Raw genomic sequence first — 23,431 nt, 5'->3', positions numbered from 1 at the left:
GGAAACAATGTTTTTACATCCTATCTGCAAGATTTCATAAATAATGCAGTAACTGCTAATAAAATTCCAACAGACTCTTAGCATCGCTACGAGTGAGAAAGTCTCACCGTAGTCAACTCCTTGAACTTGTCGGAAAACATCTTAGCGACAAGTCGAGCTTTCTTAATGGTGACACATACCATCATTGTCTGTCTTCCCTTTTATAATCCATCTGTACCCAACAGCCTTACGACCATCAAGTAGTTCTTCCAAAGTCTACACTTTGTTTTATACATGGTTCCTCTCTCGGATTTTATGGCCTCGAGCCATTTGTCGGAATCCGGGCCCACCATCGCTTCTCCATAGCTCGTAGGTTCATTGTTGACTAGCAACATGACCTCCAAGACAGGATTAAGTACCACTCTGAAGTAGTACACATCCTTGTCGACCTACCAGGTTTGGTAGTGACTTGATCTGAAGTTTCACGATCACTATCATCAGCTTCCACTTCAATTGGTGTAGGCGCCACAGGAACAACTTCCTGTGCCCTGCTACATACTAGTTGAAGTGACGGTTCAATAACCTCATCAAGTCTCCACCATCCTCCGACTCAATTCTTTTGAGAGAAACATTTCCTCGAGAAAGGACCCGTTTCCAGAAACGATCACTTTTGCTTCCGGATCTGAATTAAGAGGCATACCCAACTGTTTTCGGTGTCCTATGAAGATGCATTTATCCGCTTTGGGTTCGAGCTTATCAGGCAAAAACTTTTCCACAAAAGCATCGCAGCCCCAAACTTTTAAGAAACAACAACTTAGGTTTCTCTAAACCATAGTTCATACGGTGTCATCTCAACGGAATTACGTGGTGCCCTATTAAAGTGAATGCGGTTGTCTCTAATGCCTAACCCATAAACGATAGTGGTAATTCAATAAGAGACATCATGGTATGCACCATATCCAACAGGGCGCAGTTATGATGTTCGGACACACCATCACACTATGGTGTTCCAGGCAGTATTAGTTGTGAAACAATTTCCACAATGTCTTAATTGTGTGCCAAACTTGTAACTTAGATATTCATCTCTATGATCATATCATAGACATTTTATCATCTTGTCACAATGATATTCAACTTCACTCTGAAATTACTTGAACCTTTCAATAATTCAGATTTGTGTTTCATCAAGTCAATATACTTAGAATCTACTCAAACCATCTGTGAAGTAAGAACATAATGATATCCACTGCATGCCTCAACACTCATTAGACTGCACTGAAAGTGCGTTATGTCGACTAGAGGGGGGGTGAATAGGCGATTTTTATGAATTCTTCACTGAGGAATTTGCCGGTGAGGAAATTCCTTAGCGAAGAACTATTAGCAGCGGAATAAGAACTCAGAAGTAAGCATAACAGAATACAAGCATGGTCATCATGATGAAATGAAGACTAGCACAGAGTACAGAAAGCGTAATCACAGGATAACACAAGATGAAGACAAACAGACTGAAGAAATTGAACTGAGGAAATTGAGAAAGTCTTCAGTCAAAGTCTTCAAACACAGATATGAACAAACACTCAACACAGTAATGAGGAAATGAAAGGGTTGAGGAAATAGAACCAGTAGGTTGGTGAAGACAATGATTTGGTAGACCAGTTCCAACTGTTGTCTCAGTTGTACGTCTGGTTGGAGCGGCTGAGTATTTAAACTCGAGGACACGTAGTCCCGGACACCCAGTCTCTGAGCACGCAGCTCAGGACACCCAGTCCTCACCGTATTCTCCTTGAACTAAGATCACACAGATCCCGTCCAATCACTCATGGTAAGTCTTCAGGCGACTTCCAAACCTTCACAGACTTGGTCACTTGGCGATCCACAATTCCTCTTGGATGCTCTAGACCTTGACACCTAACCATCTGGAAGAAGCACAGTCTTCAAAGGTAACAAGCGTCAGATCCACGCAGGATCAATTTCTTCAGTGATGCTCAATCACTTTGGGGTTTGTAGGTGTTTGGGTTTGGGATTTTCCTCACTCGATGATTTTCGCTCAAAATCCTCGGAGGATGGGTTGCTCTCAAATGACAAGTGTCAAGTTCTCTCGGAGCAGCCAACCAGCTAGTGGTTGTAGGGGGCGGCTATTTATAGCCTAGGGAGCAGCCCGACATGATAAGACATAAATGCCCCTCAACGATATGACCGTTAGGTGGATAAGATATTTTGGGACAGCTGGCGCGCAGCACAGCAACAGTCAGAAATTTGACTCTCAAATTCCTCAGGGCTATCATGTTCCTCACTGTGTAGGTAATTCGCACTGACGAATTCCTAACTCCTCAGTCACAACAAATTCATCAGCGACCAGAAGAACTTCGTCTCTGTCACTGAAGTAAGTGACTGAATTGTATGAGATTTCCGAAGGCTTCACTCGAAGGGATTGGTAGGTGTAGGATTTTGAGTTGAGCATCACATGGAAATTTTCCTTAGTATTTCCTCGACCCCCTTTAATAGTACGGTGTTTCCTATGACTCAAGAAAGAGAAAATGAAACTACAAAAACAAAAGTCTTCACGCTTCATGTTCCACAAATGAATACCAAGTCTTCAAGGTCACACCAATTTCTTCACTTTCAAAGTCTTCAGTAAGTCTTCAGAATATCAAAGTCTTCAGTTGAAGAACTTCATTTTTAGGGGTCGACTTTCTCTGTAAATATCAAACTCCTCATAGACTTATAGACCTGTGTATACTCACAAACGCATTAGTCCCTTAACCTATAAGTCTTCAATACACCAAAATCACTAAGGGGCACTAGATGCACTTACAATCTCCCCCTTTTTGGTGATTGATGACAACATAGGTTAAGTTTTCAACGGGGATAAACATATGAAGTGTATACATTGATATTGAGGAATTTGATTGCCAGATATAGAAGAACTCCCCCTGAAGATGTGCATAGTGAGGAATTTGCTTTTGAGGCAATGCACACTTGAAGAGTTGAATCATGGGGATCTCCCCCTATATCTTGTAATTCATACACGCATTTGATATATAATATGAAGAATTTGAAATGCATGATGAAATATGGTGCGTGATGAGATTCAACATGCGTGCAATGTCATTAACGAGGAATAGGCATGCAGAGCATAATGCAACAAAAGTATCAGCGCACCATCGGGTTTAAGATTACAACTCGATCCAAATAAAAGTTTCAGAAGAACGAGAGTTGTAACTTAAAAAAATGCCCTTAATATAGACCCGCTTGAAGACTAACTCAGATTTCTCCCCCTTTGTCATCAAATGAACAAAAGGATTGAAACTGAGGACTAACGCCCCTGAAGAATTTCAAGTTGATGGAGGAGCGCCAGCGTTGTCAGGGTTGTTTGTTGGAGCAGGGCCTGCCGCAGTGTCGTCCAAATCTTCATACTCATCAGTGTCACGTGATGAAGAATAAGAGCTGGCCACCAAGGAAGGAACTTTGACCTTCTTGAATTTCTTCGGTGGAGGTGCAGACCAGTCAAATTCTTCCCTGAGACCCATATTCTTCAGATCTGCAGCGCTGTAGACATGAGAGAGAACAACCCAAGTACGATTGAAGGTTTCATGGAGGTAGTAGTGGTTCTTCTTCACTACATTGTGTGTTGAGGTCATGTTGTGAAGAATTGAACCAAACTGACGCTTGACCCATTTACGATTGCGATCAACCTTCTAATGAGACTGAGGAGTAACTCATGGTCAGTCATCACCCTGGGTGCTGTGGCTTGAGGATTTTGCTTGGCTGAGGTATTGGCGGCAGAGTCATGTGTGGCAGAATCGTCATTAGTAGAGTAAGATGCAGCCTGCGAAATTGACCATCCAATGGACGAATGCCTTCATCGATCACAGCAGTGGCCTTGCCTTTATCATCACCTGATGAAACTGTCCGTTTGAGGACTTCAATGGGAGGCAAGTAGCTACCGTGGTTTAGAGTGTCAGCTTTGTAATTCAGTGAAGATCTTGCCCTGATGAATCTCATGATCCAAGGAGCATAGGGCTTCAGCTCGAATGGTGACATAGCAATATTGGCCAGAGTCCTCATGAAGAAATCATGGAAGTTGACGGGAACGCCATGAATGAGGTTGAAAATCATATTCTTCATGATGCCAACGACTTCTTCATCATTTGAGTCGTGGCCTTTGATAGGACTCATTGTCTTCGTCAGAATTCGATAGACAGTCCGAGGCACATAGAGTAATTCCTTGACGAGGAATTTGGTTCGTGGGGCCTGCCTTGGCTTCAATGGCTTCATCAGCACTTGCATATAGTGATTTGAAAGTTCTGGTTCGTTGTAGATACAACGAGCATCATCAAGTGGAGGACTGAGTGGTAGAGCACGAAGCAATTCAGTTGCAGGTGCCTTGTAGTGAGTATTTTCAGACATCCAGTCTAATACCCAGGAGTTCATGTCTTCAGCGTCTCCAGTGGTGTGCAGAGTTGCATAGAATTGAAGAATGAGTTCTTCATTCCAGTCACAGATATCAATGCAGAAATTTAGAAGTCCTGTGTCGTGAAGAACACTGAGGACTAGCTCAAAGCCGGGCAGAGACTCCATGTCCACATGAGGAATATGTGCATGATCGAAGACTTTGTCTTTGTTGAAAAGCACTGAGGAATAGAAATTGGCTTGACTGGCAGTCCAGAAACGCCTCTTCCTTATGCAAGCAGAATCATATGGATTATAATCAGTGAAGAATACATGCTCGGCAAAGAAATCTTCAGCCTTGAACTTCCGTTTTCTTGAGAACGGATTCTTTTGCTTTGGCAGAGGGGTGTCAGTGAGTTGCATCACCACCTTAGGAATCGCGAGCTCAGGTTCTTTAGGCTGAGGAATTTCTTGTCCTCAACAGGTGCAGTCTGAGGATCAGCAGCAGCAGGTTCATCAGCACTAGCGGCTGGAATTTCTTCATGCACAAAGTGAGTGGGTTGAGTTTCTTTAGAGCCCAATTGAACTGTTGGTGCAGGGGACTGAGGTATCTGTTGGAGCGGGGTGAAGAGAGGAGTATTGGGATGCTGACTTTCCCAAAAGTCATCATTCATCACAGGTGTGGTGCACCCAATATCCAGATCTTCATCTTCAATTTCCTCAACACCAGCCTCTTCAGCTATGAACTGAGGCATAGGTGAGGAAATGATTGGCGTTGAAGGGATTGCGTCCACTTCAATTTCTTCATCAATCTGCTCTGACGAAGCAGCAGAATGATGTTCTTCATCAGATCCAATGGGGATCTCATAGTCTTCTCCAAAAGGAACAAGGTCCTTTGACGGCATGGAGGAAATCGGAACAGCATCAATTGGATTTTCAAGTGATCTGGTCATTGGCTTCATTTTCTTCGCAACCGAAGAATTTGACACAGCTGATGCCTTCCTTTTCTTCACTGCAGCTCGCTCTGCAGCCTTGGTCTTCTTCACATCAAATGCACATGGAAGAATTGGAGTTGGTGTAGGTGCAGATGGAGCTGAGGAATCTGGTTGATTTTCTTCAGGCGCAACTGATGCAGTTGCCCTGACTTCTTCAGTTTCTTCAGGCGCACCACTAGTCGATGCCCTGGCAATTTCTTCAGCGGCTCGAATGGAATCATCAGCCCTGGAACTAGCATTTTCATCAGCAGCCTGAACTTCATCAGCGGTGCTGGCATGTTCTTCAGTCGGCTGAGCTGAGGCTTCAGCCTGAGGAGTTTCATGTTGCGTTGAAGCAACAACATTGGTGAATTTCTTCGTTAGGTTGACGAATCTGACTTTGGCCCCTTGCCAATCAGCATAATAAGCATCGAAGTTTTTGCTGAGGTCTTGAATTTCAGTCTGGACCTTGAGAAGTTCTTCAGGTGTCATTTTGACAATGTTTTTCTTCAGGAACTTCTCCTTTCTGTATTGAGCTTTCTCGATCTCTCTTGCCTTTTCAAACTTCCATTTCTCTTCAGTGATGAAATGGGTCATCATGTGATTTTTACCAGCGGTCAGATGGAAAACAGGCATGGGGGTGTTTGGATCCTTGTGCCAGAGATCAATATAATCGAGGATTTTCCTCGGATCCAACAGCAGTGGCACAGATGTGCCTTTGGCTCTGGCGGCCTTCACCTGTCTGTCTCTGATGATTTCTGCGAGTTCATCATCAGAAGCTTCATCATCAGATGGCACATGGAATGCGACTTGTTTCTTCTTTGGACTTGGCCGAGGACCTCGTCCAGCTATTGCTTTGGTCTTTAGCAGAGTCGGGCCAGATGATGAAATTGGTGCAGCTGAGGAATTTGCTGAGACACCAGAGGTAATCGAGAAACCAACAGTCCTTTGACATGTAGTCAGATGCACAGGAGCTGAGGACTTTTTCGGAAATGCTGAGGACTTGGGAGGAGCAGGAGCAGTGTGAGGAATTTGTCGTGAGGGTGCTGCTGAGGAACTTGGCCGTGAGGGCGCTGATGGTGAAGCACTTAGCTTATGAGCAGGCTTCTTTGGCATGGATTTCCTCGGTTGGACCGAGGACTCAGTAGCACTAGTAGTGGCAGAATCCTTATTGAATTTCTTCACTGCCTCCTTGGCTTGTCTTGCCAATTTGGCTTGGCGCTTAGCCCATTCTTCAGGAAAGTCCTCACCGTGTTTGATGCTTGTGGGATCAGCTACTTGGCCAGGTGCCAATGGAGCTCTTGGGCACGGAGGATTGAGGGCGAATTTCTTCATGTACTTTGGAGTCACATATCTGTATTCCCTCCATTCCCTTGCCCATCTCCGTTCAATCTTCTGAATGCGCACCTTGCGCTGATTTTTGTTTTCTTTGCCATATTTTGCTTCATCAGGTGTGCAATAGTCAGCATAAATTTCTTCAGGGATTTCAAACGCAGTCATAACCTTAGGTTTCTTTCCTCCTTTCTGCGGCTTCTTACCGTCTGCCATATTCACTACTAGGAAAAGGCCTACTAATGGCGCACCTAATTTGGCCATTAATGGCGCATTAGTGGTGAGCCATTAGTGCCACGCCATTAGTATATTTTACTAATGGCACACCACTGGTGCGCCATTAGTATACCAGATACTAATGGGGCACCATGTGGTGCGCCATTAGTATACCATTCGGTGCTCCAATAGTATTCCCTCCAGGTGCGCCACTAATAACCTTACAGGTGTGCCACTAGTAATAAAGGAAGGTGCGCCACTAATAAGGGCTTAATGCGCCACTAGTAATGTATTTGGAAAACAAAAAAAATCTAAATTTACAGAAAACAACCTATAAGGAAAAATAATTTAAAAACAAAAAATGAAATAAAATCATAATTTTTATTATAGTAAGAATATTACAATGTCTTTACAGTTTCCAATAAAAGGAAAATTGCAAGGAAATAAAAGAAAATCCTAAAAGTAGTCTTCTAATCTTTTCTTCTTTTTCTTCACTTTATCCCTGCAAAATGGAACAAAATAAACAGAAACACAAACAAACTATTTATAACATGTCAATACTGTCATTTTTTATGCAGAACTAGATATGAGCATATATTTCCAGAATTACATGGTGTGAATATTGTATGAGTAAGATTATAATGGAAATGAATTTTGATAGGAGCCCACTTTCGACGAGTATTTATCTCACAGAGCTAGGTAATCAGGGCGTTTACCTTTTGATAATATTATTATACTATACTACCAGTATACTACTCCACTTGGATTTTTTAGATGAGCAGATCTGAGATAGACATATGTTCAAGTGGCTATAGGTAGGCTTGAAGAATTGTCATCGGTTCAAGTGGCTACAGGTAGTCGCACAGCTGGAATATAGACTACTAGTACTATTTGAAAAGAAAACAAGAGCAAATCTGAACGTACTAGTCAGATCCGATCACATTGAGCTAGAAAGAAAATTCATCAGGAAACAGATGGCCGACGACTTACTTGCATACGTTGAGGATCTCGTTGTGACCGGCGAAGACGCTGCGGAGCGCGTTGCAGACGGACTGCTCATAGTGATAGCTGCCGTGCAGACGGACTGCTCACAGTGATAGCTGCCGCAGATGAACTTGTTGTCCTGCAGGTAGTCCAGCAGCCAGGAATTAAAGATAGGAGGGCTAGAATTGAAAGAACTAACAATTCATGAGTAGGGCAAACATAAACATGCTCAAGTATAAGAAAAAGGAGAACACCCAATTCTATGCAACAACATAGAAAAAAAGGAATAATTTAGCTGATGCATTTGAGCTCATATGCTTTAGAAGTGGTCATACGATGTGTTTAAAATTCCCATATGATGGTGTCCTTTTTTCTTCTTCTAAGGAGCACATACTCTTTGTGGTGTTGTGGTTATACTAAGTTACTAACTCACCAGCAAGCAATCTCAAACAAGTATCAGCAACAAAAAAGGGTTACTTACTAAGTCGAAGCCTGTTCTTTAATGCAGCTAAACAAACATATGTTGTGAGAGGTAAAATACCCTTTAAAGCAGGACTGATTCCAGAGTCTATGATGTTCACCAATCAACGCGGTGCTCTATATCTATCACTGCGAGAACTGAAAACAGACTATCTGAAAAAAGTACTAGAACACAAGCAGCAACATAGACGGAAAACAGGAATAGTTCAGCCAAATGCAGTTGAGCCAGTTGGCATACAATTCAACAGTTGTTAAGAATCAAATTAAGGGTGTGTGGCATTTCCATATCCTGGTGTATTTATCTCTAAAGAACACTAATACTCTGTTTGGTAATATTAAGTTACTAACCGGAAGCCTCTTTTAGTGCAGCTAAACAAATACATGCTCAAATATGTTACCTATTCTCTAGAACAGCACTGATTCCAAAATAAGCAACGCAAAGCATGTACATTACCCCTAGATGGTATGACCCGAAGGTGAAAAGCACGACATTTGCGTTGAGTTGGCCTCTCTGAATAGCCAACTCCTTAACCCACTCTTTCACAATCTGCATTTCAAACATGCATATTGTTCACTAGACGATAAATTACCGAAAGGTAACGCCAACTTGCATATGGCAGGAGGAAACAACCACCTTGTCAAGCTTCCCCAGCACCTCTTCTTGCCTGGCGGCCTCCTCCTTGCTCTTGTACAGACCCAGCTGGGCCAAAAGCTGCGATTTTGATCAATGAGCAAGGCTTCAATCGGCTCATCTAGTACTTGGTTGAAATAGGAAGGTAAAGAAGACCAGAATATACGAGTTCTGTGGAGTGTTTTTTTTTCAGCTCACCATAGAGAATTGCTAGCTGGTAAACTTGGTTGGTGACACATATGATTGTGAAGTTGTTGGTATTTCACCAAGTTTCAGGCTAAAGCTAGACCCGGGTTCTATCTGAAGTCTGAACTGACAAGTTATAATAAGCTCAAGACTGCAGTGACTTTATTCATCCCTATCCAGTATTCCCTACTAGTGCAGAAGTGAATTTGTTGTCAAAATTTACTTGGTTGTAAGCGGGAGGTGAAGAACGCCAGAATTATACAACCTGACAGCCCAAGATTCAGATGTTATATGCCGTTCATGTTGCTCAGGGAAACTTGGATCAGAAGTTCAGAACCCAAGATTCAGATGGCATGATGTAGGTGACTCCTAGCTAAATGAGAGCACGCGAGAAACGGCAGGGAGGGAGCGGGTGTTACTTAGCTCACCTGGGAAACGAAGAAGTGGACGGATGCGTGCAGGAGACGACGATACGAAGCGCTCAACTTGGCGGCGCCGGTGGGAATGGCGACCCTAGCGGCTCTGGCGCTGCTTCTATGCATCTCCATGACCTCCATGGACGGGTGCGCCGCCGCTCAGTACAAGGTGGGCGGGCTGGACGCGTGGGGGGTGCCGCCGTCCAGCAAGCCGGACGTGTATGTGCGGTGGGCCAAGTCCGTCCCCGTCAAGCTCGGCGATGCCCTCTTCTTCCTCTACCCACCCAGCCAGGACAGCGCCGTGCAGCTCACCGCCAAGGCCTTCACCGCCTGTGACGTGTCCGACCCGCTGCTCAAGCTGGAGGACGGCAACTCCGTCTTCAACCTCACCAAGCCCGGGCGGGCCTACTTCAGCAGCGCCGCCCCGGGGCGCTGCCGCAAGGGCCAGAAGTTCAAGCTGCGATGATACTTGTAAGAAATAGAATCATAGCCTCGGAGCGGCCAACCTGTGGCAATAATCGAATCAGAGCGGCACATCGGTTCGAACCTGCTCCAATTCCTGCGTGCTGTGGAGGTCAGCCTCCAGCGGCCCGTCGAAGGACCGCATAATCGGGAAGCTAGACGAGGATCTGGAAGCCCGGCTATGGCCGTGGCGGCTGGATCTGGGGCCTTGGGGTGGCGGGGAGCTCCTCCACCTGCAGCTCGGTGGCCTCCACACCCCGGAGCAACGCCCTCGCCGGAGGACGTGGTCACCAGCTCTCCTCTGGATCTGATGAGGAGGGTTGGGGAAGGAGCTCACCACGGCTCCATGCCCTGGATCTAGTGTGAGTGAGGGGGAAGGGGGCTCGCCGTGGTCGGGAGGGAGAGGAATAGGCGGGCGGCCGGGGCTTCCCGATCTGGATCGAAGTCGAGGGAGGTGGATGGGTGTGTCAGGAGGAAGGGGGAGGGGAGAGAACGTGACTAGAGGGAGGGGATAAGGGGTGATAGCAATGGCGCACTAGTAGGCGTGCACCATACGTGTAGATAGCAATGGCGCATCTCGTACTAGTGCGCCATTACTAGTTAAAACTAGTAATGGCGCACGGTGGAACAGTGCGCCATTAGTAGTTTTGCAAAAAAAGGAATAAAAAATATAATAAAAAAAACAACATTAGTGGCGCACTTTCCGACAGGTGTGCCATTACTAGTTACAACTAGTAATGGCGCACTGTGTCTGGATGCGCCATTAGTATGTTTGGACAGGCGCACTAGTTCAAAAAAAATTGATACTAATGGCGCACCTTGGGCCAGGTGCGCCATTAGTAGTTTCAACTCTAATGGCGTATCAGAAGGTGGTGCGCCATTAGTATATACTAATGGCGCACCGCTTGTCTGGTGCGCCATTAGTGTCAATCCCATCTATAGCCCTTTTTCTAGTAGTGATTCTTCAGTTGAGGAATTTGAACAAAGGAGTTCTCTGAAGAAGTATGCAGTTTTTCTTCGAGGAACGTTGCAAATGAGTTAAGTTGATGAGAACCTAGTGATTCAGCAGCAGACATGAGTACATGTGAATAGAGTACATGTGCGAGGAATTTGGAGAGGTCATATGCGTTCTGAGAAGGTTTTTGAAAAGAACAAGTTTTGAGAAATTTAACCAGATGAACCTTGAGGAATTTCACTAAGCATTCTTGTCTTAGGTTCCAGAGTTGTACAGATCGAAGATCCACACAATTAGGGAATCTTGAAGAAAATGGTTGCTTAGAGAAACAGTTCAAGATCATATGAAGTGTGTGGTGTTCGTATGTGTGAAGATTTGAGGAATAAACACCTTTGAAGATTTTCAGGAAAGCTTGAGAATCAAAGTGAGTAATAAAAGTAACTTTTAATTACCCGAAATGAAGAACACGACGAACTGACAAGAACAGATGGGAAGTTCGTCAGGTTAGATCTTCCTTGCCCTAAGTCGGCGGAGGAAGACAGCTACGGCAGCGACGGAGTGAAAATTTCCGCGGTCGGCGTGAGTACGGTGGCGACGAGGTTGAGGCAGCGAAGCTCTTCCTCACCGGCGAAGATGGGTTAGCGGTGGCGCTAGGGTTTGAGGAGCTTGAGCGGGAGAGAGAGGTCGAGCGGAGTAAATGAAGTGAGGAAGGGGAGAGGGGTATTTATAGACACGGTGAAAAACTATTTGCCCGAAGATTTGGGACGAACGTGCCCCTGCCCTTTCTCCTTCACGCGACATGTGTCACCCACGTACTGTGTAGTGGATATCGTGTACGATCGTGGGTGAATAGAATAATGCATCGTGGGATGCTGAATAGTTTGAGCGGCAAAACCAAAAATTTGGATAAGATTTGTTTTAAAGTTTCGTTTGCAATTTCTTCAGCTGACAAGGACACAGTGAAGATTTTGAACGAGTTTCAAATAGAATGCACATGAAGAATTTGTGAATAGATTGGGTTGAGTATAGCATAGAGGGGGAAGGGTCCGATCACATTCACTTAGCAGAAAAAACAACTTGAAGAAATAGCTATAAGTGAATGCTGTAGAGGACATAAACTCATATATATATATATATATATATATATATATATATATATATATATATATATATAGCCAATGAAGAAAAACGAAGGGAACTGTGAAGATTTTGCAAAGTTGAAGAATTTGAAAAACTGAAGAATTTCAAAACTTAGGAAAAACTCAAATTGAAGATTTTCAACTTTTTGTGGTGGCGTGACCCACCGTATAAGAATGATGATTTCAGACACCGCATACAATTGTCGTAGGGTTCTGAGAATCAAATTCTTCATTAATTTCTTCACACTTAGAGTGTTATTCTTCATTGATTGAAGAAAAACGTTTCTTCATGTGTTGCACATCTAAGTCATCAATTTTGCATGAGTGTTAGGATGTGTGTCCTTTTCAAAGAACATTCGAAGACTCCAAGATATTTAGCTCACACCACAACTTGCTAAATCTCTTCTCATCCACGGGCTTAGTGAAGATATCAGCTAGCTGTTCTTCAGTCTTCACGTGCTCGATAGAGATGTCGCCCTTCAACACATGATCACGAAGAAAATGATGACGAATTTGAATGTGCTTTGTCTTCGAGTGCTGAACTGGGTTGTGAGCAATCTTGATGGCACTCTCATTGTCGCAGAGGAGAAGCACATTCTTCACGTTGACGCCATAGTCCTTGAGTGTTTGCTTCATCCAAAGCAGTTGAGCACAGCAAGAGCCAGCAGCAATGTATTCAGCTTCCGCAGTAGACAGTGATACGCAGTTCTGTTTCTTTGAGGACCAACAGACCAAAGATCGTCCGAGGAAATGACAAGTGCCAGAAGTTGACTTGCGGTCCACACGATCACCAGCATAGTCAGAGTCAGAATATCCAATGAGATCAAAAATAGATCCCTTGGGGTACCATAATCCTAGTGTTGGTGTATGAGCTAGATATCGAAGAATATGCTTCATAGCCTTATGGTGTGATTCCTTCGGTGCAGCTTGAAATCGGGCACACATGCAAGCACTAAGCATTATATCTGGCCTAGATGCACATAAGTACAATAAAGAACCAATCATGGAGCGGTATACCTTGTGATCGAAGTCAATACCATTTTCATCAGTGCATAGATTGCCTTTTGTGGGCATAGGAATTTTGACGCCTTTGCAATCTTGCATGCCGAATTTCCTCAATACATCTTTGAGGTATTTCTCCTGAGATATGAATATGCCATTGCGCTGTTGACGAATTTGAAGACCTAAGAAGAATTTCAACTCTCCCATCATAGACATTTGATATTCTTCACTCATCATATAGGCAAATTCATCACTATAACGTTGGTCAGTACAGCCAAAGATAATATCATCAACATATATTTGGCACACAAACAGTTCACCATCATAAGATTTAGTAAAGAGAGTAGGGTCGAGTGAACCGGGTGTGAAGCCATTCTTCACGAAGAATTCCTTCAATGTATCATACCACGCCCGAGGGGCTTGCTTGAGGCCATAGAGGGCCTTATTAAGTTTGAAGACTTTGTCAGGATTCTTTGGATCTTCAAAACCTGGGGGTTGAGCAACATATACTTCTTCCTCAAGCTTACCATTGAGGAATGCACTTTTCACATCCATTTGATATAAGATGATATCATGATGATTAGCGTAAGCAAGTAATATGCGAATAGCCTCAAGTCTAGCAATAGGTGCAAAAGTTTCATCAAAATCAATTCCTTCAACCTGTGTGTAGCCTTGAGCTACTAGTCGTGCCTTATTCCTTACCACAAGGCCATTTTCATCTTGCTTGTTGCGGTAGATCCACTTTGTCCCAATGATATTATGCTTGCGAGGATCTGGATGTTTGACCAGTTCCCAGACATTGTTAAGCTCGAACTGATGTAATTCTTCATGCATAGCCTGAATCCACTCCGGCTCCAAAAATGCTTCATCTACCTTAGTGGGCTCTGTGATAGAGACAAAAGCATAGTGCCCACAAAAGTTAGACAAATGTGAAGCTTTTGAGCGTGTGAGAGGACCTGGCCCTTCAATGTCATCGATGATCTTGTCAACTTGTACTTCTTTTGCAACGTGAGGATGAGCTGGTTGACGTCGAGGTATTTGATCATTTTCCTCAGCACCATTGACTTCATCATTATCTTCAGGTGCGTCAGCTCAACGTTCTTCGCGTACTGGAATGAATTCTTCAGCAAGTTCTTCAGTAGGAATGACATCCTCAGTTGCCCTGAACTTGATAGAATCCTCAAGTGTTGGTTCATCTAACGCAGAAGGTAGGTGCTCTCTTTGCGAGCCATTAGTTTCATCGAACCGCACATCTACAGTTTCAACAATCTTGTGAAGAGCGATGTTGAAGACTCTGTAGGTGTGCGAGTCCTTTCTGTAACCAAGCATAGAACCTTCATGTGCTTTCGGTGCAAATTTAGAATGGTGGTGAGGATCTCTAATCCAACATTTAGCACCGAAGACTTTGAAATAACTCACATTAGGTTTCTTGTCAGTGAGGAGTTCATAGGCCGTCTTCTTGAAGAATTTGTGAAGATATACTCTGTTGATGATGTGGCACGCAGTATCAATTGCATCAATCCAAAAACGATGAGGCGTTTTGTATTCATCAAGCATAGTGCGAGCCATCTCAACAAGAGTTCTGTTCTTGCGCTCCACGACGCCATTTTGCTGAGTATAAGGAGCAGATAACTCATGAGTAATACCAAGTTCATCAAGATAGTCATCAAGACCGGAATTCTTGAACTCAGTTCCATTGTCACTTCTGATGTGCTTGATCTTCACACCAAAGTTGGTTGAAGCCCTCGAGGAAAATCGTTTGAAGACTTCCTGCACTTCATGTTTGTAAGTAACAATGTGTAGCCATGTGTATCGAGAGTAATCATCAACAATGACAAAACCATATAGAGATGCAGCATTAGAGAATGCTGAGTAATGATTTGGTCCGAAGAGGTCCATGTGAAGCAATTCGAATGGACGAGTAGTGGTCATGATAGTCTTCGCTGGATGCTTGGACTTGGTCATTTTTCTAGCTTCACAGGCTCCGCATAAGTGATCCTTGAGGAATTTGACATTCTCAATGCCAATGACATGCTTCTTCTTCACAAGCGTGTGCAAATTCCTCATGCCTGCGTGACCAAGTCGTCGATGCCATAGCCAGCCTTTAGAAGCTTTTGCAAGTAGACACACGGCTGGTTGTGGTCCTGTAGAGAAATCAACAATATACAAATATCCTCTCCTAAAGCCTTCGAAGACTTTGGAATTGTCAGCTTCCATAATCACAACACAGCAATACTTGCCAAAGACAACAACCATATCAAGATCACAAAGCATTGAGACTGACATGAGATTGTATCGTAAGGACTCAACAAGCATGACTTTGTCCATGTGTTTATCCTTAGAGATCGCAACCTTACCAAGACCCAATACCCGACTTTTGCCTTTGTCAGCAAAGATGATATGCTTCAGATGTGATGGTGTTAAAGGAGAATCCATCAAGAGATTCTTGTCACCAGTCATGTGATTTGTACATCCACTATCAAGGACCCATTCAGTGTTTTTGGGTTGATCATCCTGCAGATGAATTAGTGTAACTTACAATCTCATATGCTTCATCAGTGAAGAATATGATATCAAGTTCATCAGATGAATTTCATCAAGCGGTAAACAGATATAGCAGTATGAGGACGTGTGAAATGAAAGTTCATTCATCATGGTTAGCCTGCGTCCTTTCAGGCATTTTTGTCAGGTCCCTAGCAAATTCTTCAGACGTTAAGGCACGTCTGGAGACCTGACCCTGCAGAAGAGATTAGTTCTTTTTCTTCACCACCCACATCTGAAGGGGTGGCAAAGAGTTCATCACTCTGTGAGCATCATACGAGAACGATGGCATAGAAGACAAACCATTTCATTTCACATAAGAGGGTTTAGGGTAAGCATATGAATAAGCAGAGAAATTCTTCGAGGACTTATGAACATAATGATTTGAAGAATAATATGCATATTCGTAGCCCTTAGCTCTACCCTGCGAAACAGAGTTGTTAGCAGGATGATAGTCATATGAGGACTTTGATCCATTTGAGGAATTTGATCCACGTGAGGAATTTGATCCATATGAGGACTTGGATCCATATGAGGAATTAGGTCCATATGAAGAGTTTGTTCTGGGGTTCCCATTCTTCACAGGTGGTGTCATGAGGACATTCACCTGAAGACTTTCAACATAACTTTTGGGAACCCACATTTTCTTCATAGGGGAACCGTTCCTGCAGTTAGTCCCAACATATCTAGCAAATACTTCACCATTCTGATTTTTGAACAATTTATAGTTGGAGTCAAATGACTCATCAAAAGAATGAGGAGATTCACATGTAAAGCCAGATAACATGGATGGATCAACTGGAGGTCCCTTTGCAGCAACCCATGAGGTTTTGGGGTACTGCTCAGGCTTCCAATATGTTCCATCAGCATTAAGTTTCCTCTCAAAGGCAATACCCTCTTTCCTAGGGTTTCTGTTGAGGATCTTCTTTTTGAGCACATCATAGAGAATCTGATGCCCTTTGAGGCTTTTGTACATGCCTGTCGTGTACAGTTCCTTCAGCCCTGCATCGTCAGTGATACTAGCAATGTCCTCAGATGAGGAATTAGTGATAGAAGAGGCAGGTGAAGAATTTGTAATAGTTGAAGCATTTGAACATTCAGGTGAAGAATTAGCAGATTCACGTTCAATGCACTTTAAGCATGGAGGAACAAATTCTTCCTGAGAAGTGCTGATTTGTTGAGCAAGTAATGAATCGCGCTCCTTCTGAAGATCTTCATAACTCACTCTTAGCTTCTCAAGATCTTGCTTTCTTTGAAGAAATTCATAAGAAAGTTTCTCATGATCAGATAAGAGAGTGTTATGATGACTTTGAAGGTTATCAAACCTAGACTGAAGTCTCTGAAGATTTTCAGTCAGGGCTTTAGTGCGATCCATTTCTTCACCCAACATATCATCACTTTTGTCTAGCATGTTTTGAACCTTTTCAAAAGCCCTTTGTTGTTTTACAGCAATCTTTGCAAGTTTAGAGTAGCTGGGCTTGAGATTCTCATCAGATTCATTTTCACTAGATTCAGAGGAGGTGTATTTGAGTACCTTTGCACCTTTTGCCATGAAGCAATAGGTGGGAGCGTAGTCATCGTTATCTTCATCAGGCTTGTCGGTGGGGTCAGTTTCTTCAGTATTGAAGATGGACTTGCTAACGAAAGCAGTAGCGAAGGCCAGACTCGCCACACCAGATTCGGATTCTTCAGACGCCTCCTCTTCCTCATTTTCCTCAGATTCAGCTTCAGAGTCCATTTCCTTGCCAATGAATGCCCGAGCCTTCTTGGAGCTGCTCTTCTTGCGAGATGAAGACTTTGAGGATTTTGATGACGAAGATTTTGACGATTTCTTCTTCTTCTTCGCATCATCAGAACTGTAATCCTTGTATTTCTTCTTCTTCAATTCCTTTTCCCACTGAGGACAATCTTGAATATAATGACCAAGTTTCTTGCATTTGTGACACAGCCTTCTCTTATAGCCACTTGATGAGGAATCACTGCCTCTTGAGGATTTTCCAAAGCGACCATGTCTTGAGAACTTCTGGAATTTCTTCACGAGCAGTGCTAGCTCCTGGCTCAGTTCTTCAGGATCACCAAGGCTACTACCAGAGTCCTCAATTCAGACTCAGACACAACCTCGGCCTTCAGGGCACGTGGTTTGCCATAGCTCGAACCATAGAGATCTCTCTTTTCAGCAAGCTGGAACTCGTGAGTATTTAGCCTTTCGAGGATATCGGCGGGATCAAGAGACTTGTAGTCAGCCCGTTCTTGTATCATCAGACCCAGAGTATCAAATGAGGAATCAAGCGATCTCAACAGTTTCTTCACCACCTCATGGTCAGTGATGTCAGTGGCACCGAGGGCTTGAAGCTCATTTGAGATGTCAGTGAGGCGATCAAAGGTTTGTTGAACATTTTCATTATCGAGTCTTTTGAAGTGGTTGAAGAGATTCCGAAGAACATCAACTCGAGAGTCACGCTGAGTTGAGACTCCTTCATTTACTTTGGACAGCCTATCCCAGATAAGCTTAGCAGTTTCCAAAGCACTCACTCTTCCATACTGTCCTTTTGTCAGGACCCCGACTCGATGTCACATCGATCTAGCTGGTAACACCTCATATCACTTTGCGGCCTCACGCACGGTATCCCCACGGGTGTCGTCTTACCTTTTCCCGGGACCGTTTGCGCCTTTTGGCTCACGTATATGATAGTGTCGCTAGCATCCATATGATAAAGAGCCCGGGCTGACATGACTAGTCGTAAACCCAAAGTGGCACAGACTTACAGGGACAGGCATCCATGACCCAACTTCGAACGTGTCGGTCATCAGCAAGTGGGTCTGGGCTGTAGCACTGGGCTAGCAGGACTCCGGTAAACCGGGCTGTAGCGGGCTAACAGGACTCCAGTACTCAAAGCGTGACATTTCCCCGAAGGGACAGACACAGGAACGAAGAAGGACACATGCCGGCCAGCCTAAGTGTTCCAGAGCAGTAGCAAGCTACCATGGCTCAGCGGTAACACTAGGAGACATTTCCCGGTAAGAGAGGCTACTAAAGATAAACAACTAGATAGTCAGATCCCACACATACCAAGCATTTCAATCATACACACAATATGCTCGATATGTGCAAATACAACGAAGCATCACAACATGACTCTATGACACAAGTACTTTATTTAAGGCTCAGTGAGCCATACATAACATACACAAAGGTACGGGTCTCACGACCCCACATACAAGTCATACAGTCATACAAACCAGCAGCGGAAGTAACTTGTCTGAGTACAGACAACTAGTAAAATAAAAGAGGCTTGGAAAGCCTAGCTATACTACGTGGTCCTCCACAAGTTCAGGGTCACCACCTGGGTCTTAGCCTACTCGTTGATGTCAACGTCTACATAGAACCCATCAGAAGGGGTTGCAGCGTCTTCTGTAAAAATGTAGATTATAGCAACATGAGTACAAAGGTACTCAGCAAGACTTACATCAGATCCTACATACATGCATAGTATCAAGAAGGCAAATGTCAGGACCCCGACTCGATGTCACATCGATCTAGCCGGTAACACCTCATATCACTTTGCGGCCTCACGCACGGTATCCCCACGGGTGTCGTCTTACCTTTGCCCGGGACCGTTTGCGCCTTTTGGCTCACGTATATGATAGTGTCGCTAGCATCCATATGATAAGGAGCCCGGGCTGACATGACTAGTCGTAAACCCAAAGTGGCACAGACTTACAGGGACAGGCATCCATGACCCAGCTTCGAACGTGTCGGTCATCAGCAAGTGGGTCCGGGCTGTAGCACTGGGCTAGCAGGACTCCGGTAAACCGGGCTGTAGCGGGCTAACAGGACTCCGGTACTCAAAGCGTGACATTTCCCCGAAGGGACAGACACAGGAACGAAGAAGGACACATGCCGGCCAGCCTAAGTGTTCCAGAGCAGTAGCAAGCTACCATGGCTCAGCGGTAACACTAGGAGACATTTCCCGGTAAGAGGGGCTACTAAAGATAAACAACTAGATAGTCAGATCCCACACATACCAAGCATTTCAATCATACACACAATATGCTCGATATGTGCAAATACAACGAAGCATCACAACATGACTCTATGACACAAGTACTTTATTTAAGGCTCAGTGAGCCATACATAACATACACAAAGGTACGGGTCTCACGACCCCACATACAAGTCATACAGTCATACAAACCAGCAGCGGAAGTAACTTGTCTGAGTACAGACAACTAGTAAAATAAAAGAGGCTTGGAAAGCCTAGCTATACTACGTGGTCCTTCACAAGCTCAGGGTCACCACCTGGGTCTTTAGCCTACTCGTTGATGTCAACGTCTACATAGAACCCATCAGAAGGGGTTGCAGCGTCTTCTGTAAAAATGTAGATTATAGCAACATGAGTACAAAGGTACTCAGCAAGACTTACATCAGATCCTACATACATGCATAGTATCAAGAAGGGTTGGTGGAGTTATTGCAGCAAGCCAGCTTTGACTCTTGGCTAGGCTATCCTACGATACTCCAACTGAAATGGTTTTGCGCACACGAGTCCGCTACTCACCACTTCAATACACTACCGAGGATCCACCTCCGTCTTCCTACGGAAGAGCCATCCTCGGCACTCACACTTATCTTGAGGCTTTTAGTAGTTTCCATTTACTTATCTATGAACTGTATAGGCAACCAAGTAGTCCTTTACCGCGGACGTGGCTATTCGAATAGATCATGTTAACCCTGCAGGGGGTACTTCTTCATACACGCTCTCACCACTTACCGTCGTTTACACGACATGTACTCGGCAACCTTCAAGCGGAAGCCCAACGTGGGTGTCGGCCACGACCTACCTAATCACCTAAGCCTCCAGTCCAGGTTTATCGCCTATTCAGGTTCCATCCGCAGGGAGTCCGGCCGAGGTTTCCCATACGGCCCCGAACGATGTGAACAGGGTTCCCGAGATACCTAACGGGTATTCGGTACACCCGGCCACGTACCTACCGCATCACAGCCCACCCCTACGGTCAGCGCTGTCCACGGCCTCCAGCAGGCTACAAACACCAGAAACTACTTGCAACTCCTGGACGGAGAACTAGGGTGAATAAGAAGCCGAGAGGGTCCATTGGTTTCGGGCCCAATGCATGGTAGTAGCTGATTCTTAAATCACACATACAGATCTCAGTGCTTAAGGTCGGCTTCAATGAAACAACCCACCATGTACTCCTACATGGCCTCTCATCGATACCTTTACCAAATCGTGTTCACCACACCACTCTCATTACCAACATAATCATTTCACTCCAGCCCATCACCCCGATGAACCAGACCTGACACGACTCTAAGCATAGCAGGCATAGCAAGGTAGGAACAACACATACATATGGCTCAATCAACTCCTACACATGCTAGTGGGTTTCATCTAGTTACTGTGGCAATGACAGGTCATGCAAAGGAAATGGGTTCAACTACCGTGGCACACAGCAGTTTGAATCGCGTTGTCTTAATGCAGTAAAAGAGAGCAGGAGCGAGAACATGGGATTGTATCGATATGATCAAATGGTTGGTTGCTTGCCTGATGGTTCGATGCACGGATACGGTTCTTCGTTAGGGTAATCACGGTACTCCTCGGGGACAGATCCTGTCGCAAAGGACATCGATACACAAGCATCACCAAACAATGTGCAACAATATGATGCATGCATGAAACATGGCAATATGAGTGTGTTGGGCTAATGCAACTAAAACCAGAAGTGTTTGAACAAATTTGAATCAAGGATTCAAATTTCAAATTCAAATATGGCCTTTTAAAGGGCCTTTTCTTGTTCTGCTTAAAACATCAATTTAACTTGTTTGATCATGCATGAAAATAGTACAGATGGATAGATTGGATTTTTCTGATCATTTTTCATATATAATTTGTCCAATTTGGAGTTACAGAATAAAAGTTATGAATTTTTGAAGTTTAATTGATATTCTGGAATTTCCTGATTTAAATTAAATCCAGAAATATAATTATTGCGCCAGCATGACGTCAGCATGACGTCAGTGGTCAACTGTGGCTGGCTGAGGTCAAACCTGACGTGTGGGGCCCACACGTCAGTGACAGGGGAGTTTAAACAGGATTAAATTAATCCTAATTAGGGGTTAGTGGCGCTGGGGCCCACTGTCAGTGTCAGGGGGGTTGACTAACAGTAGTTAGCGCTAACCTAACCACCTGGCCGACAGGGCCCACGCGTCAGTGACCCTGGGGGGTCAAACCCCAGGTCGGACAAGTCAAACCCCACCGGCGACATGACGCTGGCGAGGTCCGAGACGGCGGCGAAAGTGCTTTTTGCCATTCCGGCAACCAAATGGACGGCGGAAGGCATCTACGTGTTGCTGAGGTTGAGCCGCGACTATTGGTGGTGGTGGTTGGGCTCGGGGTGGCCGGAGTTGACGGCGGCGAGCTCGGCTGCGGCGGCCGGAGTTCGGGTGCGGTCGGGATCAGTGTTGCAGGGGGTTTGGGGAGGCGTTGGTGCGTGCTGCATGCTCCTGGTGAGGTGGGGAGCACGATGGTGTGCTCGGTTGGGCGCTACGGCGACCGTGGCCACGACGGCGACATCGCCGGCGGCGTGGAGCTCTCGGCCAAGGTGGGGCTAGGGCCTAGAGGTCGGGAGAGACCAGGGAAGAAGGGGGAAACGATCCGGGGGCTCACCGCGGAGCTGCAGGGATGGTTAGCGGGCTCGGGGACGCGCTGGTGACGGTGAATTCGACGGCGATGACGGTCGGAGCCCGAAGAGGGGAACAGCGACGTGGCGGCGATGCAGGGCTTCCGGGGAGCTGTGGAGCGGTGGGGAGGAAGAGGGAGTCGAGGCGGAGCTCCTGAGCTAGTCGGGGGAGCGAGGGGTGGTCGGAGACGGTGGCTATGGCGAACGGCGGCGACGGTGGTGTTCGGCCGTGAGAGAGAGAGAGGGAGCAGCACGGGAGAGAGAGGGATAAGGCCAGGGGATCGGGGCGGCACCGAGAAGAAGCGCCGCGGCGTCGCGCTGGCGAGGGAGGCAGGCAGACGAGCTGGTGGCGTGGCGCTCCGGCCGTGCGCGCGCGCCGGCCACACGCCTGGCCGACTGGCGCCAGGAGGACGACGGCGGTGGTGGGCTGGGCCGGCTTGCTGGGCCGGCCAGCTGGCTGGGCCGCACAGGTAAGTTTTTCCCCTTTTTTTCTGTTTCTGTTTTTATTTAATATATCTGCAACTTTGTTGAATTAAATAAAATACCTAGGCAACTCCAAAAATCACCAGACTATTCCTGGCCCATAGTTGGATTATTTCCAACATGAAACATTTTAGTTTGGAGATATTTGAGCATTTAAATATTTTATATTATTTTAAATGCCCAAATTCAAATATTTATGATTTAATTCAAAAACCCTAGGATGGCCTAGGAAAATGTGCACCACTTTTGGCAGAGGTTCTGAACCAAGGCAAAAATGATGGGCATTTTAGAAGGGCATTTCAGGTTCATTGAAAAATTATTTTAGTAACCCTAGTTGGTTTCAGAGGGGACTGGGGGTTCTGTCATCCCCATTTCAAGTTTCTGATGAAAGGGTAAACATGATGCAACACTCTAATGCATGACTAACTAGATTGTGACAACTCACCCCCACTCAAAAGAATCTCGTCCCGAGATTTGGGTTCCTCCGAGAAGAAGGCGGGATATTCCAGTCGAAGACGATCCTCCCTTTCCCAGGTTGCTTCATCCTCAGAATGGTGCGA

At 45.1% G+C, this 23,431-nt stretch overlaps 1 protein-coding gene and 1 long non-coding RNA gene across 2 annotated transcripts; one reads left to right on the top strand and one right to left on the bottom strand.

Moving 5' to 3' along the window:
* Positions 1 to 7,425: 7,425 nt before the first annotated feature.
* On the bottom strand, positions 7,426 to 9,280 carry LOC123041421 (uncharacterized). The gene is made up of 3 exons (XR_006418516.1): positions 8,992 to 9,280; positions 8,812 to 8,904; positions 7,426 to 8,016 (listed from the first exon to the last, which is right to left on the bottom strand). It is a non-coding gene; the product is annotated as an uncharacterized lncRNA (long non-coding RNA).
* A 194-nt stretch (positions 9,281 to 9,474) lies between these two features.
* Positions 9,475 to 10,056, top strand: LOC123039257 (early nodulin-like protein 1). Its single transcript, XM_044462493.1, has 2 exons — positions 9,475 to 9,525; positions 9,598 to 10,056. The coding sequence occupies exons 1-2, from the start codon at positions 9,475 to 9,477 to the stop codon at positions 10,054 to 10,056; spliced, it is 510 nt and encodes a 169-aa protein (XP_044318428.1).
* Positions 10,057 to 23,431: the final 13,375 nt, after the last annotated feature.

Source organism: Triticum aestivum, chromosome 2B (genome assembly GCF_018294505.1).
Source record: "Triticum aestivum cultivar Chinese Spring chromosome 2B, IWGSC CS RefSeq v2.1, whole genome shotgun sequence".
Lineage (NCBI taxonomy): Eukaryota > Viridiplantae > Streptophyta > Magnoliopsida > Poales > Poaceae > Triticum > Triticum aestivum.
This window is presented reverse-complemented; position numbering and strand designations above follow the sequence as displayed.